This window comes from Lepidochelys kempii, chromosome 10, assembly GCF_965140265.1.
Source record: "Lepidochelys kempii isolate rLepKem1 chromosome 10, rLepKem1.hap2, whole genome shotgun sequence".
NCBI lineage: Eukaryota > Metazoa > Chordata > Testudines > Cheloniidae > Lepidochelys > Lepidochelys kempii.
Window position 1 is genome coordinate 71,144,529 of NC_133265.1, and position 20,113 is coordinate 71,164,641.

General features: G+C 48.1%; 1 protein-coding gene across 4 annotated transcripts in view; it reads left to right on the forward strand.

Annotated features, from left to right (window-relative positions):
• The window catches only part of NTRK3 (neurotrophic receptor tyrosine kinase 3), a 455,727-nt gene that overhangs the window by 416,957 nt on the left and 18,657 nt on the right, over positions 1-20,113 (forward strand). For 2 of the 4 annotated variants that reach the window (XM_073304182.1, XM_073304180.1), the window contains exons 16-17: positions 10,191-10,265; positions 14,940-15,053. The exons of 1 other annotated variant lie outside the window; for it this stretch is intronic. In XM_073304182.1, the coding sequence (XP_073160283.1) occupies positions 10,191-10,265; positions 14,940-15,053 (189 nt within the window). Of the gene's footprint in view, positions 1-925; positions 1,024-10,190; positions 10,266-14,939; positions 15,054-20,113 lie in introns of those variants that run through there. One more of the 4 variants, XM_073304183.1, reaches the window with a different exon arrangement.

A 20,113-nucleotide genomic window follows, 5' to 3' on the forward strand; every position in this document is an offset into this window, starting at 1 on the left:
ATGAAGCAGAGAGGTTAAGTGATTTGTCTAAGGTCACACAGTGAATCAGTGGCAGAGGACAGAATTGCACCCAGGTCTCTTGATTCTCTTGTCCCCAGTAGGCCATGTTCCTCTTATAGCTGGGAGCAAAACCCAGGAGTCCTAAGTGCTCTGTCCTCTGGTCCAACATTCCCCCCAAACTGTCCTCCTCTCCCCTTCTGCTCTCACTTAGCACAACATTCTTTGATAGCATGAGACTTGCTTTGCTAGGTTTGAATTGTGCGAAGGAGTAAGGTGTGTAAAGGGCAGTCGGCATTGCTGAGCTCCATGCTAGCAGCCGTTGCCACCTTTCTGGGAAAAAAGCTGGTGGTGACATCAGTGGTATTGGATGTGGCTCTGTAGCTGTGGTGTCAGGGACCATTTGGCTGTAACCCTGGTGTAAAGTGCAATTGACTTCTCTTGCAAACCTGGGCAAGGCAAGCAATTCTGTTTAGCAACAACTGTTATTCTTGGCCCTGAATGCATCTTAGGATTTTTACTCCTAACGTCTTTTGCATTAAAACTGGACCTTTTGGGTTTCAGAGCTCACCTGTCCCTGTTGCTTATGCCCAGCATGAAAGGCTATTTGACCTCTGTTCCAGACACCACAAATGGTTGCTGTTGAAGTAACACAGACAGAGAGCAAGATCCCAAGTCTGAGAATCATAATAGGACTTGGACTCCCATATGCAGCCATTAGGATGTGGCTGATGAGTTCAACCTTTAAGGTTTGCCCTTTGGGTATGGTACCAAGCAGTGGGTATAACCCCCATAGTAAGTTCCTGGAACGAACTTCTCAGTGTCCATGCAGAACACCTTTCTGCTGGGGATATTTCCCGTTTGTAGGATCCTGGAGCAAAGTTCTATTTCGGGTGATTTCTTGTAACACATTGTGTTGTGTATCCAGGTTGAGGCCCCAGAAGAATACAGTAATTTATCATTTTCTGAGAAGGCTGTGAAGGATTCCATCTGAAAACTGACAAGATCTGACAGGTCTGCAGCACTCTGAAGGCTGCAGCTTACTTAAATCTGTTGGGTCTGTGTGTTTGCCCTCGCCCAGCACGGCTGAGGATGGGATGCGGGAGTGCATTCCAGGTTCGGGATTAACTACTAGCCATTTCTTTTCTTTTCCATTTTTAATCTTTTAAAACAAAGAGAAAGCACCATCTGGCTCATGCGTAAGTAGGATGCAAAATGCTTTACAAAGGTGAACTGCTTAATTTCCTGTTACACGTTTGGATACAGAAAACAAACATTGATGTAATAAAAGCAAAAGAGTGATTTGTTCTCCCTCTCTCCATGTTCAGTCTGAAGACAGATGTGTTCTTTCCCACGCGGATCACTTAGGAATCCCATCAGCTCTTGCTTTTAAACCTGCTTTGACAAGACAGGGTTTCTTATGGGGATGGGGAGGAAGTGTTTTTTGGCAAGTATGAAAAGATCTGAGATAAAATCTTTGATTAGAAAGAGAGGGAGGGTGGTGGGGTGGGACGGGGACGAGCAGAATCCTAAAACCTGTGTGCATTCCGCAGAATTGAAGGAACATTGGTGTAAAGCGTTGTTTAATGTTCCATTTCGTTTTTGGTTTTGATCCCTGTGGGAATAAAGGATTGAATAGCTGTGTATTGGTGAGAAAATACTTTTTTTTAAAATTTCATGACTGGAATCTTTTTCAGAAAAAAAGACCCAGGACTGCAATGAGAGGAAGGGGGACTTGCAGGTCAGGATTTAGGTGCAGCAGATTTGTGTGGAGAGCCCTGGACTGGAGTAGCCGGGATTTGTAAATTAAGTCAGGACTGAGATTCTTTGACAGCTGGGGATGGACAGGAATGGAACAGCAGAGGGTGCTGCAGGTGTGGGCTGTGCTTGGATCCTAAGAAGTAGGTGACTTCCTCACTCACACACTCCACTCTTAGGCACTACCTCAGGGAAAGATCCCAACCAGCTCTGGTACATGCCCTTGCTAGTCTTGGTGGAGTGTTGAATCTCCTCAGTGAGGTCATTGGGTTCCCCTTCACCAAAACGAGAGAGAAGCGATCACCGTGTCAGGAATACACCTGGCAACTGAAGGGTCCCCGGTGTTTTAATGAGTGGTGAATTGCGTTCCTAACAGTTCAGCTTGAATTGGGTGCTTCACTGGTGGTGTGCAAGCCCCTCAAGTCTGTAAAATCTGGTTGGAAATGTTGGAAGAAGATATTTTCTGGTGATATTTTGTCATTGGCCTGGTGGGTCGTGGCCAGAAGCATGGAGAGGCATGGAAATGGAAAGTTAACAGAATTCTTTCCAGAACCCTATGTGGCTCAGGATTAATATGAGCTCTGGGTGAAAGTTCAGGTCTTTTCTCCTTTTTAATCCACTCCCCAATTTAAATTAAATACTTTCCACATGACACTATTGTAGATGCTTGCTTGTAATGGTAGGAGACCAGGGGATGGAAGGGTGACATTTCTAAGTCGTTGGAAGAGAACCCTGATCCTAGCTTCTCTGTAGCCAACATCTAATGATGCCCAGTTAATGTCCTAACATGGATATGACAGCAGGAATGGGAGCAGAATAGGGGAGTTTGGTAGCATCAAAAGCAGTGAAACCTCGTTACGACATCATTCCTGGTATAAAAACATTGGATAGTGTTTAGTCCCCGTCATTTTTCAATTCATTTAAGAGTTTCAGCTCTAATCTAGCCATTGGCATTTCTCACACATCCATTGCCATGGTATTTTAGTACTATAGAATCCTTCATGAATATAATGTCCCTGTTATCTCTTCTCCTGCTGCTCTGGGACTTTGCTTTATTGTCTATCTCCATGTCGCATGAGGGCAGTGTGGCATTCACTGTGACGCTCTTAGCACCAAGAAAAATGCCCAGCTACAGCACAGCAGTGCCAGCAAGCATAGTACCTCCCTGCCCCAAGTTTGGATGCAATGTCACATCTCATCCAATCCCCAGTAGAGTTAGAACAGGTTTTGCTGTACCACTATGTAAAAGTGGTTTTAAAATGTACTAGTATTTAGAGCTAATCCATCAGCCTTCCCGTCTTAGAAATCTGGCTGAAGTTTACTGGGCAAAAGTGGGGGAAATTGATTTGGCACCCGCCCTGCTGGCATTACTGTACTTCATTCCCATTTGACTTATGCTAATTAGCAGAGCGCTAACCCTTTCCCCTTAATTAATACTGAAGAAATAATGGTCTGTGAAATACCAGCCACTTCTCACTAGGAATTGCTGAAGAGCTGTCCACTCTCACCCCTCTTGCAATTTTTCCAGGAGGCATGTCTGAAGCACCAGAAGCCTGCGCACTATGCGGAGTGTGCATAGGAGCACTGCGGGCTCTCCCCTCCGTATCCCCGTCTGGGACTTTGAAACACACCACTTTCCAAATGGCCATCCCTGTCTAGTCTTACTGACTTTGCTATAAGCTCTTGGGCAGCCCATATACCACATGTAGGACTTTGCAGCTTCACAGTGCAGTGCTAACGCTGGCTAATGAATCCAAGTCACCTCACCTTTCTGTACCTCAGGTTCCCCTTCTGTAAAATGGAAGTGATAATACGATTTACAGCCTGGCAATGCTGGAAATTTTTATGTCTGTAAAAATGCTTTGAGATCCGCAGATGAAAGGAAGTTGGAGCTGGACAGAGTATTCTGATTAATTAAGGGCTCCCCATAATATAGGAGACACCGTGGCAGAGTATGTGCTAGATTCACATACAGAGATAGTCATGGGTGCTGTTAGGGGACTGTAAGAGTTATAGAAGGTGCCTCAGGGTGACAGAAAGGGAACCAAAAAGAAAAGGAGGACTAGTGACACCTTAGAGACTAACCAATTTATTTGAGCATAAGCTTTCGTGAGCTACAGCTCACTTCATCGGATGCATTCAGTGGAAAATACAGTGAGGAGATTTATATACACACACCTGGAGACCTTCAGAATGCATGCAGATGTGCCTGCAAACTGGTGGCCGGAGACTTGCAATGAACTTGGCCAGATAATGGAGATCTCCACTACTGGTGGGACTGTTTTTCTCAGTGTAACTTTGTATCCTTTTAGGGAGCACTATGCGACTGCATTCTCCCCACTTTAATATCTCTCTATTCCAGTGCCAGCGTCAGTCACCAACTTCCCAGACGAGGACTGGATGGGACTCCCATCAGAATACAGCCATGCTGCTGCTTACTCAGCTGGTGCTCAGTATTCAGGGCTCAGCATGCTCCCTACTCAGTGTGCCAGTCCCTCCTGGCAGCCAGAAGTGAGAGAGCAGGACTGGGAGTCACCCAGGTTTGGAAGGGGAGGCTTCAGTGTGGCAGTGCAGGAAAAATACCCCTGGGCCAGGCACACTGGGTGTTCTGCGTGTGTAGGAAGAGACTGCACAATATTAAATGTGTTGGTCTTTGATATCACTCCGGCTCCTGTAAAACCTCTGCAAATGGAATTCACGGTACAGTTCAATATCTCCTGTAAGTAGATGTAAGAGCAGCATCTTGTGTTTCATCCGGGCTCTTTTCCCCACCCTCCGCCCCTCGCTTTTACACCGATGGGAAAAAAAACAACAAATTGTAAAGGTTCTTTTTTTCCTCTCTCTCTCTCTCTCTCTCTCTTTGATAGTTAAGAGCCCCTCACAAAGTAGTGTGAGTGCAGAAGAATTAATTGGGGTAATTAGGTTGTGTTGTAATTCATGGCATTTTCTCAGGAATGGTAATTACCCTAATTCCCCGCCCTCAGCCCTCCCTTCTCTTCCCCCCCCCCCATGCCCATCTCATGGCTGCGTTGCTGTTTTGATGTATATACTGTTCATTTAATTTCTGTAATGAGAGGGATGTGGCCGGCTAAGACCTCTCACCAGCCCAGTGACGTCTTCTTTGAAGCACAAACACAAAAGGGGACTATGAAGAATAGTCTGTAATCAACGAGTGAAAACGCCGGCCTGCCAGCCGTGCTAGGAGGCTTGACCTCTGCCCCAGTATCACCACCAGCTCAGGATTTGTGCCACCAGACTCTGAGTCGTAGCATCGTCACCAGGGGATGATGCTCGTAAGCGCGTTCAGGTAAAATGAGAACCAACCTGAACCTTTACCCACGGCTTAAACGGAACCCCAAAACTTTATCCAGAGCTCAAACTAAATTCAGGACCTAGTGCCTGAGGTCACCACATCCCTGCATCTTGCCCAGAGCTAAGTGGACTCCCAGAGCTAGCTAAACCCCTCCAGTTTCATGAGCACATGAGCTTTCAACCAGAGCTCAATACAGCTCCCCAAATCTTCATCAAGAGCTTGAACTGAGGCCTTGAGCCTTCTTCCAGCGGTGGAGCTCAACTTCAGAAGTTTGGTGAAGTCAGAAGCAGTTCGGTTAGCTCTTCCTTTAACTTGTACCTTGCTCTGTTTGCATCTCATGTTTGCAGAATACATGAAAGCATCAGGCCATTGTGTAAAAGCCAATTCGCTCACCAGCAAATACAGGAAGTCTCCCAAGAGACCCTGTTCTCGTGAGATTTCCAGCCTCATCTCTACACCAGTATGGTCTGGAGAAATTCCAATGAGCTGTGGGTAATCAATCAAATGCTGAACCCATATGAGTGAGGGGCAAACCAAAACCAGTAACGTAGAGGTTCCATTTTATTCAATACAGAGAAATCCAGGTGATTATCCAAATAGTCTGTGCTTCTTGAACCTGCACAACTGCATTGCAAATCATGAGGCAGCAAACCTTCTGGTGAGATTTCAGGGTTCTTCTGCTTCCCTCTACTTAAATTCCAGTTATGCCTAGACCCTAAGGGCTGGATTCTCTGCTGTAACCAATTTCTGCTGGGTGAAGCAAACAGATGCAGGGGCAAAGGAAGCTGTTGATGGCTCCCTGCTTGTAGAGTCAGTTCTTCTCCAGCCCCACCATAGATTAAAGAAGCCGAGAGCCTGCTCTAATCTATGCTGGCCAGCTGTGGCTCCCAGTGGATATCCGTCAGATGGAGATTGCCGGAGCAGTGTGCTCTAGCCACACCATTCCCCACCTCCCATATGCCAAGGGCTGCACAGAGAATACTTCAGGAGCCAGATGTGGCAGAGAGGGAGTTCTCACCGGTGTCTGGTCCCTTAGTGCCACCAGAGCCATGCAAAGGGGAGAGTACAAAGCTGACCCTAGGATATTACATATGAAGCCAGACAGACGAGAAGGATGAGAAATGTGTTTCCCGATTTTTTTTGGACACTTCCACTTATTGTCCCAGGTGGCACCAGAAACTACAGAGAAAATGAAAAATAATTCACGTAATATTTTAGAAAAGCCTTTGCCACATTCAGGGAGATGAGTTAAGAATTAGATGCAGCAAGTCCCTCCTCTCTACCAGTGCTGGGCCTATACTCTTCACAGCTCCCCAGCTTATCAGCTGACTCCTCCTGCTTGCTCCCTACCCGCAATGTTGTGACCTCACCATTCATCTCCATTGCAGCACCTGTGAGGTCACAAGCAGGAAGGGGCAGCAGAGGAGAAGGGTGGTGTCACGGAGTCCCTGGGCGATGCTCTGGAACTGCTCCCCATGAAGCCAGTCAGGACTCTGGGGCAGTCTCCTTCCTGTGAGCAGCCTGTCTGCAGGACACACAGCTCACCTGGCTTCCCTCTTCCTGGGTCTGACCTTGGAGCATTCCGCCTCCTCTGCCCCTCCGTGTGCTTCCCACAGCGAGTCCGCCCAGGTGGGGTCCTGGGGAAGCTAGAGGGTCCTGCACCCCAACTTCGCAGCCAGACATGACTCTCAGCCAGCCAGTAAAACAGAGGTTTATTAGACGACAGGGACATGGTCTAAAACAGAGCTTGTAGGTGCAGAGAACGGGACCCCTCAGCTGGGTCCATTTTGGGGGGCAGTGAGCCAGACAACCACATCTGCCCTTCACTCCATGTCCCAGCCAGCCCCAAACTGAAACTCCCTCCAGCCCCTCCTCCCCTGGGCTTTGTTCCTTTCCCAGGCCAGGAGGTCACCTGATTCCTTTGTTCTCCAACCCTTTAGCTCTCACCTTGCAGGGGGGGAGGGCCCAGGCCACCAGTGGCCAGGAAACAGGGTGTCGGCCATTCTCTGTGTCCAGACCCCTGCACACACCTGCCCTCTAGGGCTCTGCAATGATCATACACCCTTACCCCACCCCCTAGATACTTAAGAACTGCATAGGGGAAACTGAGGCACCCCCCACACTATTCAGCGGAAACATTAAGAACGGTCCCACATCGTCACAGGTGGCAAGCTGTCTCTTAGCCACAAACACCTTGGTGATCAGCAAGGGAAGAGGAGGTGGAGAACTTATGAGAGTTTAATGGGAGCTTGGTAAATTATGGCTTGGCTTGTTTTTTTTTTTAATGTGTTGCTTACGGCAGTGGCTTTTTCAGTGGATAGACTTGAAGGTTTCCCCTGGTGCAAAAGGCAAATTGAAAACCTCGCTATGAAAATTAACATATAAATATCTTCCTCATCCTCTGTAATTAAGATATTTGCATGGGAAGAGAACATGTTTCTCCTGACTCCTGCGTGGCCTGAATTCTCTCTCTCTTCCCCTCCATTTCATAATCCTCCTCCTCTCCCAGCCACCCTCTGCGAACTCCTACTCCAAACCAGCTGGAGATGAAAGAGGGAGAAAGATGGTATTTGCAAACAGCTGTGCTTAAGAAATGGACCATTTAGGGCTAGGCATTCAGAGAGAACATGCTCCACGTACAATCAGGCAATGATGCACAAAATGGCACATATATAGAAATAGAAATCTTTTTTAGGAGGGTAGCACAAGTACTGAGCACAACTGAAAATAGTTCTCTTTCTGTGCATGCCACGCTGAATTGGGGAGGAGGGGAGAATCATTTATGTGGGCATCACATCATGAGATTGTCAAAGGAATTCACAGGGAGGAAATGTTTATATTTTCTTACTCCAAACCCCCTTTCCTTTCTGCAGTAATTAGTGAGTGACAACATACAGGACCTATAGTTCTGAAATACTTCGCCAGTATCTCACAGCAGCAGGGTAGTAACTCCATTCCTAGTTTTTCCAATACATATGAGGATAGCTTATGAGATCATTGGCTTTTTTAGCCAGCTTCAACAGCTTCTTCATATTTGCTTGAATTTGGGTTTCTCTCTCCCTAAGTTATTTGTGATTGAATAAGCACGTGGTAAGGGATCAGACACAGGGAAAATGTCTCTTGCAGCCCCATGTTTGAGGTGGGATTTGCATTGTGCTGTATTGGTGTGTTTTTCCATTGTTGATGACTTCATTTGCTCTGTATCTTTTTTGATGCCCGTCCTGTGACACAGCTGGCTGGGAGAGTTTGTGCAGTGGACTTTTCTAACTCTGTAACATTTTAATGAACAGGAAATTTAAACATAAGTGAAATCATTTTCTCAACCTCCTTCCCACCCAGTTCTCATTCCTCAGGCATTTGCTTTGTTCGGAATAGAGCAAAGCAATTTAGGGGCTTTTCAGCCATTCAGACAGCAATTGCCTGAACGGGATGATCCTGCAGCTACAGGTAGCAGCTAAAATTTGCACCGCTAACTCTGGTGAAAAGGTGCACGTGAGTGTAACTAGGTGGCCAGGCCTCCCAAACCCCCTTACTTCTTTGCTTTAATTTGGCAGCAGTCCATGTTGTGTTCTTAAGCACCGCCTATGAAAATGGTCACATGTGCGCGGAGCTCCAACTAAATGCACAGCTCAGGGATGTCCCTTTAATTTTTGCCTTTGGAGTCCAGTTCACTGGAGAGGACTTACTCACTGATTTCACAGTATCTGCCACGGCCATTCAACATTATTTGCCCAGTGACAGTCTCCCCTGACTCCCCTTCTGCTTTGATACAGCCGAAGTCTAATTTCAGTGTTTTCTCCTCCATTCTTTTATAATATTTTTTGTCTTCTTCCCTTCTTTGGGCCCAGTTCTCTGAGAGGTGGAGCATCTGTCACTCCCACCAGTGTGGGTAGAATTCGAGGCCAGTCATAATCTTGCAGCATAGGGTCCTGTATTTCCAAAATGTGACTGAAATAACGGGGGGGGGGAGGAAGTACTGTAAATGAAACTCAGGGTGTCACCATAAGCTGCTTAATAACTTTGCACTACTGCAAATCAGGCCTGTAACTCAGCTTCCCCCGTCTGAAATGGTATAATTCCTCCCTACCTCACGGGGGTATTGTGCGGTTTAATTGCTGTTTGTGAAAAGCACTATAGAGTTGGAAGTTGTCACAGAAAGGCAGATTACTGACTCCCTGTGAATCACTTTTCTGCCTGACATGCTGCTCCTCTGGCCTAGGATACCCTGTAAACTAAATAAAAGTGAAACAAGTTGCTCTCATGAGTCCACATTTATATTGCTGCTCTCAGTGGTCCCTAATGCTGGGGGGCATGTGTAGCATAGAATAGCATAGCATCTGTGTTACTGCTGTATTACGCTGCAAAATTAGATACAAGAATAACCGCTCCAGTAGGAGTGCTGGCACATAACCATCCATTATATAGTGGGTGCTTTATCCTGTGAAACTTTAGGACCTTAATTCTGAGAGGCTTTGAACACTCCCTGTCAGGGTCTGAGCAGCTTGAATTCCTCTTTGCTTCAGTGAAAGTGACAAGCACTCAGCACCTTACAGGATCAGGTCCTCAGTCTTGATTCAGGCCAAATGTTCCCTGGAAGTTGTGGCTGAGTAAAGGCCTGGGTCTGGGCCCTGTCCCACCTGCAGTGATATAAATCCAAGTATGTCATTCTAAGGAGGATATTTAGTAGCAAAGGAACTGGAGATATCTAGGAGTTGGACACAGGGGACAGTTTCAGCCTTTTGCAGTTCCTCCTGTGCTGCAAGAAAGAAAGAGACTCTTTGTACAGGGTCTCGGTGTTATTCGGTGGCTTTTACCATGTAGGTCAGGGGTCTAATTCACAGGTGCCCATCCCTTTGTTTAGTCCTTTGCGCTTGTTTAAATGATGACCCCAGGGGCAGAGCAGGGGTGCACCACGCCTCAGCACAATAGTGGGGATCTGTCTGACCCCATGCTCACGATGAGTGTTGTAAAGCTGTTAGAATGTTGCAGCCAGTGATCGACATACAGTTCAGTTAAAGACATACCCTCTCCCTTCTTGTCCCCCTGCTTCATCCCCCCCACATACTCCCTCCCCTTCTCTTTTGTTTTTCTCCTTCCCTTGTTTTCACCCATTCACTGTCAGGAAGGGCCGCATCCGAAGGGCCAATGCAGCGCAGCGTGGCAGCGGCAGAGACTAGCACGACCAGCAGCTAAAACAGTGAGTGGATTTCTACTCCAGGGGGCAGTTTGAAGGCTGGGGAGTCGTCTGGATCGAGCATGTGATGACTTACGGGATTGGCTTTGGGACTGGTCTGCCGCAGTGCACGTGGCAGTGGAGGGGACCCCACCCCTTGTGTAGGAGGAGAACGCAACCTGCCCCCACAACAACTTCATACAGATAAACAGCCTCTCAGTGTAGCTGAAACAAATTACAATAAGGCATGTGCTGCGTTAAGTGTCTGGCTGTCTCTTGGAAGGCCCCTGGCATTGCTGTCAGGGAGCAGGGCTCGAGCAGTTAATGTCTGTCACCAGAATCGCACAATAGCGTGAGTTTAGATCCAGCGTCGACAGACGATATAAGGGCCATTGCAGCAGTTAAACGGGCTTCATCCCAAATATGATTTTGCTGCTTTCTTGCATTTCAGTGCAGTAACCAGAATGGCACTGCAGGACATGGATGGAATTAGTGTAAGAACTGATGTCATTTGTATCCTCTGCCCTGAAGGCAATGGCGGATTAGCCACTGGGCCAACGGGGCCTGTGCCCAGGGGCATCGGGCAATTGTGGGGCCCTGGAAGAATAGGGTCCCCGCACCCTGACCTGCTCTACCCACCCAGTGCTCCTTCTGGGGAGCAGGGTCGGGGCATGGGGGCTTGCCCCGCTCTGCCCGCCTGCCTACTCCTGCCAGGGAACGGGGTCAAAGCACAGAGAAGGGCAGAAGCAGCATGTCCCAAGCTGATGGGTCCTTTCAGTTGGCTGTGGGTCCAGCCCCACCTCTGCCTGGCTCAGGTCTCCATCCCCGCTGGGGAAAGTTAGTGCAGCTACATGACAAATGCAGCTAAATCAGGCCCAGATGGAGGGCTGAGCCAGAAGCCTGCAGCTGCAGGGAGCCCAAGGCAGCAAGGGAAAAGCAAGCTCGAAGGAGGCCTGCCAGCCCCCACAGCCAGAACAGGATTACAGGGACAGCTCAGAGAAGCTACAGCCAACTGGAATGACCATCACAGGCTCCACAGGGCTGTGAGATTCCGGGCACAGGTGGGGCCACTTACCAGAGTTATCAATCTGACTGGGAGGGGCTAAGGACTAAGCCAAGATGCTGTAAGAAACAAGAGCCCTCATGGCTGAATCTAGTCTAAAGTGATCCAGTCTGGGTGCCAGGCAAGGGAGGAGAGGCCAGTGCTCGTGCAGGGCCATGCCGTGTCCCCAGCGTACCCTGTGGGATGGCGGCTGGTCACACAGAGCCCACCTCTCCCAGGGTCCAGCCCAGCCCACCAGACCAGGCAGTTTGCAGAGCCAGTTCCCTGTGCCAGCCAGCATGGCCATGTGACCTGCAGCCAGGGTAGAGATTGGTGTTTGAAAGCCTTTATTTCAAGAACCTGGCTAGTTTCCAGGTGTACGTGGGGTTCCTGACCAGAGGTGCTCCTGCCGGACAGGCCCCTGTGCCCCGACCCCATTTTCCTGGTAGGAGTGCCCAGGAGGTTTGGGGGGCCCCCACTTGCTCTGGCCCAGGGCCCCACAAAACCATAATCCGCCTCTGCTTGAAGGGAGTCTTTTTAACAGGATTGTCCCCTGTGCATTCACACTGTTTTTTGTCTTTCATTCACGTCTTTGTGACTGAATAAATACTGCAGAGGTCAACTCCAGCAAAACATAATAACATGTAACTTCTTCATAGCTCCTTTCATCCAAAGTCTCTGCAAACTGTGAGCCTGATCCTGCAAACACTTACCCCTGGACTGCCATGAACAATCCCCATGGAAGTTAATGGGACTCTTCACTCTAGAAAGGGCTATACCTGGTACTGTTTGCAATATCAGGCTCCACATAAATGCAGCACCCCACTGAGAGTGGATACATTTGGACAAGAGAACACTACCATACTCGGATGCAAAGTTCCCTGAGCTCTTGCATGTCCCGTGTTAACGTTTCGTCCCAAACACCCAAACACTCTCTTCCTTTGGCTGCACTGTCATTGCAAATGGCTCTTTGCTCATAATTGTACTAACCACCTGGAAATTTGTTGCTTCCTTTTATTGGTTTTATTTGTTTTCCAGTGTAGATAACATGCAAATTAACAGCATATCTTATACCATTTAGTAATACAACCATTTGATAATTTTAATATATTGGCAAATACAAAGAACAAGTTATTCTGGGTGTTGTGTGGGGGAGAGGGGTGGAATTTACTTAGAAATATCCCCTGGTATCCCTTCCAGCAGGGCCTTGCAGCCTGCCATGGAGGTCAGTAGACTCCAGCTCCCTCGGACTGACTGAGGGAAGTGAGTCCCGGACTTGAGAGCTCTGCACTGACCATGCTTTAGGGGAGACCCAAATAGCTTGTATCGAGAGGGAGGGTGCGCCAGTGCTCTGCCACTGAATTCCTGTGTGACCTCAGGCAAGTTATTTAGTCTCTGTGCCTCAGCTTCCCATCTGTAAAATGGACATAATAGAACGCCCTACCTCACAGGCGATAAATACATTTAAGAAGATTGTGAGGCATTGTGAAGGGTTTCCCACTCACCACAGGGTCTGGGAATTAGCACCTCCCTTACACCATCTAGCACCCTCTTCTGTGGGTTATTCATGGTATGACCCCCTCACTCTCTTCATGACTCAGGACGCTCCTTCTTCATGACTCAGCCCTCCAGCCTGGTCACTATATAGTCCTCCCCTTCTAGGGTAGGAAAGTCCCACCATACAATATCCTTGTGCCATTTCAGACAGTCTTCTGTTTCAACTCCAGGTCCTGTGCAGCTTTGCCAGTGGCTGGTAGGGAAACCCAGTCCCGCCCACTACTTCAGCTTCCAGCCCCGGGATCCTACAATTAGCAACCTAAGTCTGCTCAGTCCGAGACTGTTGTTTTCCTGGGCTCTTTCCTGCCCCATTTCTCTATGTCCTTGCCTATCTCTGGGTTTCCACCAGAGATTCCTCCAGTCTCTGTGGCTACTTCACCCCTCTGAGCCTCTTGCCAGACTCCCTAATCCAGGACAGGACCCTCAGAGCTTTCTCTTCTCCTGGATTTCCTCCTTGTCCCTGACCAACTCCCTTTCTCTTTAGGAAGTAACTGCAGACCTCACCCCTTCAGCCACCTCCTACTTGCACTTCCTGGCTTTACACTCCTATCCCAGGTGGGCTTCATCTGCCATCAGGCCTATCAAGCCTTGGTTCCACCCCAGATGCAGCATCCTGGCCCACATTAACCCCCTGAGGGCTTGTGTGGGGGGTCAACACCCCATCACAGCTGCTCAGAGACTGTGGTGATGGGGCCATATAAGTTACTGAGATAAACAGAATCTTTGGTCGAGAACTGCACAGGGAAACGTTGTTGGCAGAGATACACAATGTACCCTGCTTGGAACTGGGTCTCCGAATCAGTCCAGGTGTGGTGAGCTCTGAAAATTCTCAGGTTGGAAAAAACAGCAGGAGCTGGAAAGTATCCACCAGTGCAAGGACCATGCTGTGATTCCTTAGCCCTTTCCTTACCTGGCTTGTGCAACACTACCAGTCGTAGGCGCCGACTCCGTGAAAAATAGTGGGTGCTCATCACCCACCGGCAGCCCCCCAAACAGCTCCGCCGCCTTCTCTCCACGCCTCCTGCCCGCCAGTGGTCCTGCCCATCAGCTCCTCTCCCTCCCGCTCAGTGCCTCCCACTCACCACGGATCCGCTGTTCAGCAGCATGCAGGAGGCGCTGGGGGGGGAAAGGGGAGGAGCGAGGGCACGGAGCCCTCTGGGGACAGGGCAGACTAGGGGCAGGGGTGGGGGCTTGGGGAAAGGGGTGGAGTGGGGTCAGAGCCAGGGGCAGAGCGGGGGTTGAGCAACCCCCAGCAACTCATGAAGACAGCGGCTATGCTGCCATTACCGGGCAAGGACATTAGTCTAGCTGCAGTGCTGTAGGATGTGGCCTTGCCTGGTGAGCTCATGCCATTAGCCAGGCATTAGAACCTATCAAGAGGTGAGAGAGACATACATGCATATGTAACAGGTGTCTTCCTGAACACACAGCTCTCTCTTTCCTTTCTGCCTGCTGCCACCCAAACAGGATCTTTTTTCTTAATTAGTTAATGTTTTATTAAACAGGAGGCACCTAGCTCAGAAGCAAGAGGTTTAACTCAGAATCTCACACAACCCATACAAAAATACTGCATTAAAAGAACATAAAGGTTGCAAAGTGAAGCGTGCAAAAGTCAGGTACTGGAAAGGTCAAGACTGCCTGTGCATCCTTAACTTCTACACTCGGATGTATGCATCACCCTACAGTCTTTAATTATATGATCGTGAGCTATTATTCCTGCAAGAGCCACAGGATGGACAGTGCTCAGTAAACATGGGCAATTGTTCTTTATTTCTTAGTGTTCATTGTGTGGCTCCATGTCTCATTTGCTGCACACCATCCAGCTTCCACACGGAGATTTTTTTCTTTCTTTATTGTCTTTTTCTATGTCATTCATCACTGCAGTGTCTGAGAACCTCACTAATCTCTATCTGCACAGCACTCTTGTGAAGCTGGGAAATTTTATTTCCCCATTTTACAGATGAGGACCCAGGTTACAGAGAGATCAAGTGAATTACTTGTGGTCACACAGCAAATCTGTGGCACAAGCAAGACCAGAATCCAAATCTTGGGAGTCCCAAGCCATGGCCGTAATCACAAGGCTATCTCTTCTCTACCAGGGGGCCTCTACGTTATTCACTACACACCATACAACATCTGCAGTGAAAGAGGAAAGGATGCTGTGGATACCACCCTCATTCATGACACACCATACAATATCTGCAGTGAATGAGGTGAGATGTTCAGATCCCCAGAATAAATCACTGCACAGCCTGGCCTCATTCATTCTCCAGCATGTACATTGCATGAAGCAAGGGTCCTGTGGAAAAACAGTGTGTGATCATGTAACTGAAAATGGTATCACATTGCAGAGGTACGGGGGGGGGGGGGGCAGAGCTAAGGTTATACTTTGGCTAAAGGAGATTCCCCTGAAGCTTGTAATAGCAAAGGGCCTATGACACACTGTAGTGCTCATTTCATCCAGTAGAGAGCAATGGTGCACATGTGTACGCGCACACATACACACTTGCCAGTTCATTACAGTACAGTATAGACCAGTGGCTCTCAACCTTTCCAGACTTCTGTACCCACTTTCAAGAATTTGATTTGTCTTGCATACCCCCAAGTTTCACCCCACTTTAAAACTACTTGCTTACAAAATTGCTGACTTTCTCATTTTTACCATATAATTGTGAAATAAATCAATTAGAATATAAATATGGTACTTATATTTCAGTGGATAGTATATCGAGCAGTATAAACAAGTCGTATGGAATTTTAGTTTGTGCTGACTTTGCTAGGGCTTTTTATGTAGCCTATTGTAAAACTAGGCAAATATCTAGATGAGCTGATGTACCCCCTGGTTGAGAACCACTGGTATAGACTACTAGAGCAATTGGCTCAGAGGGCTCAGTGTGCAAAGCCACTATGTGAACTAAGTCCCCCATTCAGTTATTTAAATTGACACTTATTCACCCAAAAGAGGCATCGTTAAGAAGAGGTTAGACAAACATGAGTCGGGGTGGTCTAGCTATGTAATACTGCCTGAGTGCAAGGGGCTGGACTAGATGACCTCTTAAGGTCCCTTCCAGCCCTGCATTTCTAAGATTCTGTGTGTGGAGGGTCTACGGGCTGAGGTGAGCATCAGCGTATGGGATTTGAGTGTTCTGTTTTGGTGCGTTTGAAAACCGGGCCTAGGAACTTTTTAAAACAGTCATTAGAGCTCTATTATACCTGGCTGAATCCTTCCAACAAATTAGAAGATTTTATTAGTCTAGGATCTGAAAATAATTGCTGCCATTACTATTTAAACTGTAAGTGCTCCAGAGGGAGCAACCTAAGTGGGTCTAAAATGCATGCAAATAGCCTTAGTCACCTTAAAAATCCCATGGGCTTTATATGCATCATCCACCAATCCCTGACCCACATGCAGAGCACCCGCTGGCATCAGTGGATTGGAGGTATTTGTGTATCAACTGGTGGGGGCGGCATGTGGGGGTTCTGTAGGCGGGATGGTTCCTTCGGGTGGGGTGAGCACTGTAGTGCAGGCAGTTCCATGGGGCATGGCTGGGGTACAATGTACCTGGCTCTGAGAGGGGAAGCGTTAGCTCTGGTGACTGGAGCAGAAGCTTTCAGACTGACCCATAGTGTGTGCGCGTGTGGGCAGAGGCAAAAAGTTTCAACACAGAAGGCAAAAGCTGGTCCATTCAGCGTTTTACCCCAGGTTTTCCAAAGCGAACGCCCAGGTCTCTCTCTTGTTGGTTTTGATGAGCTCAGAGGGTGACTCAAAGCGCGAGGATATAGGTGGCGGTTACTGGCAATGCTCCCCCTCGCTCGAAGGCTAATAGAGCTCTACAACTGGTGTCCTCACCACCTCTCACATGGGGCTGTGTGAAATCTTGGACCCCTTTCTCCCACATCAGGAAGGGTGACCCCTCGCTTTGTCCCCCGCACACCCCTTCCTTCTTCCAGGTATCACTGGGCAAAGCCAGATTTGTCCCTCTCAGACATTTACACTGCACCCCACACAGAAAGGGGCAGGCCGCACAGTTCAAAACAGAGGAACTCCCCTTCCCTGCAGGTATGCACACAGACATGTCCAGTCAGACTGCACTGCACAGAGCAAACCTTTCCTCTTCACCCTGAACAGGGTTACCACCCTCTCCCACCCCTGTCCCACAGCAGAGTTGTTTGTTGGGATGAGTCTCAGTGCAGGGACATGGATGGGCCGCTTTTCAGAGGTGCTGAGCAGCCTCAGGTCCAGCCAACGGGAGCTGCAGGCGCTCAGCGGCTCTGGAAACCAAGTCATAAACTGTTCCCCAAGGGGCTGACATGGCAACAGTGTGTTGCGTTGTGCTGCAGCCACCTCATGCTTCACTGACAGCATTGCAGAGTCTTGACACAGCAACTTTATGCATTTAAAAAGTGTTGACCCTTGCTCTGTAGTGATAGCAACATGGCCAGTCCCCTGACACTGCGCAGAGATAACATGCTCTCCCCGGTTACTGAACACCGAAATGGGAAGGTGCTAAGAGGTTCAGAGATTAATTACCATTTAACTGGCCGTGTTTCAATCTTTGGAGAAGACTGTAGTGAAGAAGACAGAAAGACCCAGATAATTTACCCTGGTGCTATATAATAGATTACCCTGTACTTACAAGGTCGCTAGTTACCATGTAATTAGAGTTCTGACACATGGAAGCCAGTGTTAGGCTTCTGAAACACCATGTTACCACTTCAGCACCTGGTGTCATAATAGCAGAGGGATGGCAGCAGAGGGCAGGTGAAAAACCTTGTTATGCACATATTGGAGGGTGTTAAATAGCTTAAAAATTCAAATGGGGCCAGGTGGATCTGGGGGGTGGGGAGAGAGGCCATATGTAGAAGAGAGGAGAGAGAAGAGACAGACCCAGGGTGTCTGAGATACACAGTGGAGAGGGAAGGAGATACAAACTATGTGTGTTAGGAGGTTTTGGACTGGAATAGCAGGTGTTGCTGCATTTCAGGATTGAATTGCATCCGCAGAGCTGGGGGACAGGAGGCCCAGGGCTTTGACAGAGCCACGGGACTGGATTAGCAGGGTACGGCACAGGTCCGGAGCACCAGCAGGACTATGTGAGGAGAATGCAATGCTGGAAGGTCAGGATGTGCTGCAGGTTGGGACTGAGGTACTTGAGTAGCGGCAGGTCAGGGCCCAGGACTGTAATACCAGGTGTTCCTGAAGATCAGGATTGAAGTGCACTGTGCCTGCCACATTGGACCTGCCCACACTGGGCCTGCCGCTAGTTAATGGTTTCTGTCCCTCATTTTCACAAGCATTAAATTCAAACACAGAGAGAGAGAGAGAGTTTGAAAGAGTGTCTTTGATTATAAAGCACATATTCCATTAACATCACACATCTCACGTGGAGCCAGTTCTGTCCCATACACAATCAAACCCCTGTAATGTGCACTTGTATCATTTCCCCTCAGGTCACATCCTAATTTCTTGGGGTAAACACTGTCCTCTTTGAATCGTGTGACGGGGAAGTTCACCACAGAGCTTGTGTGATACGGCAACACAAAGGCCAGTGCACTGTGAGGCTGAATGTACAGAGCAATCACATAAAGGAGCAGGGAGATAGGTCTCTGCTCTAAAAGTCTCTACTACAACCATACCTCAGATATTACTTCCTTGTGCAGGCAGGCTCCATGCCACAGCACCACATTACCAGAATGGTATTGACAAACCCAAAAGACTTCAGAGAAGAGCAGCAGAAATCATGCGGGGCCATTGATTTATGAAGATTAAAAGGCCTAACTATGTTTAGCTTGGCTAAGCAACGGCGAAGGGAGTGGATATGACAGTCTGCAAATATTGGAAAGCGGCAGGTTTTCAGAAGTGTCAAAGAAGTGCTATTTAGGGCTGAACATGGAAATTATCACTAGGAGCAATGGGATGGATATAAGAAAGGCAGCGTGAACATCAGGGAAATCTTGACAGTGAGATGGTTTTGGCTGTGGAGTATTTGCACATGGGAAGTGGTGGAAGCCCCTTTGGGATGTTTAGAGCTGAAGCCATCAAAATGTCCATCAGGGGACAGTCCTCCATTCTCAAAGGGGTGGTAAACTGAGTGGGACATAGCAGGTATTTTCCAACTCTAATTCCTTTGGTACAACATCTTTTAGTTTTTGGTTTATAGATATGTGGCCAGTGTGTGCTTGTCCATGTGTGTAATACACACGTATACAGAATTCCTGAAACATAAATATAGGGCCAGATCCTCAGCTGGTGTAAGTCAGAGGAGCTTCAATGAAGTCAGCTCAGGATATGGCTCATAATTTTTAAAGATAAACTTCTCCACTAAGTAAATGACCTAGCAAGGATATAATCTAGGAAGAAATGATGCCTTATGCATATCTGCATTGTGTCATTCCTCCCACCAGACACAGCTGAACATTAGCGGTTTCTGTATTTCTTTCTCTCCTTCCGTCCTTCCTCTTGTGGCTAACCCTAATGGAGAGATGGTGTCCAGAGAGACATCCGAAAGATTCATCTAGTTAAGACAGCTGACTATTCAGGGGCAACACAGGCTTCCAGCAAAAGCTTTCATTTCTGTCCCACCAGGGAGTGGGTTTAGCAAAATGCATCCCTTTAGGGGCTGGATGGCTCAGGGCCTCCGGTTGGCTTCAGGAAAGGGAGCCTATGGTGCAGGAGATGTCAGACAGCAATATCTGAAATGGCTTCTTAGTTCTTCCTAGCTCTCATGGCATTTAGGACCCAGGCATCTGAATATTCCTGGGTTTTGTTTTGCCAAATAAAGTTCAGAGAAGTGTTTTAATAAAAGACCATTAGGATAAGCAGGTCACTGGACACGGTGGGTTCTGGTCTATCGAGAAGTTCTGGAGACATAACCAAGCAGGACAGTGAACTGCAAGTCACTCTGATACTCTGAGGACAAATGCTTGGATAGAAAGGAACAGGGTGGGACTGTAGTCCCAAAATTCAAAATTAGCCTGTTAACGGTTTCCAGAAACAAGTCCCAGATCCATCTTCGGCATGGGCTACTGCTCCCCCTAGTGGTGCTTTGAGCTCTCCATTTTTCTGATGCTGCTGCCCTCTTGTAACTCACTCAGACACCTCCAGCAACTGTCCCCTTCTGCTTCCACTTTTCTGTAGGTGCTGTCACGTCCTGCAGCCTCCTGTTTCTGTGCCCCAGCACTTTTGCCCATGCATTATAGTCATCTGGGACATGCAAGAAAAGAGCTCCATCCAGTGCGGAGCATTCACCTTGCTTGGCCTCAGGAAGTGCAG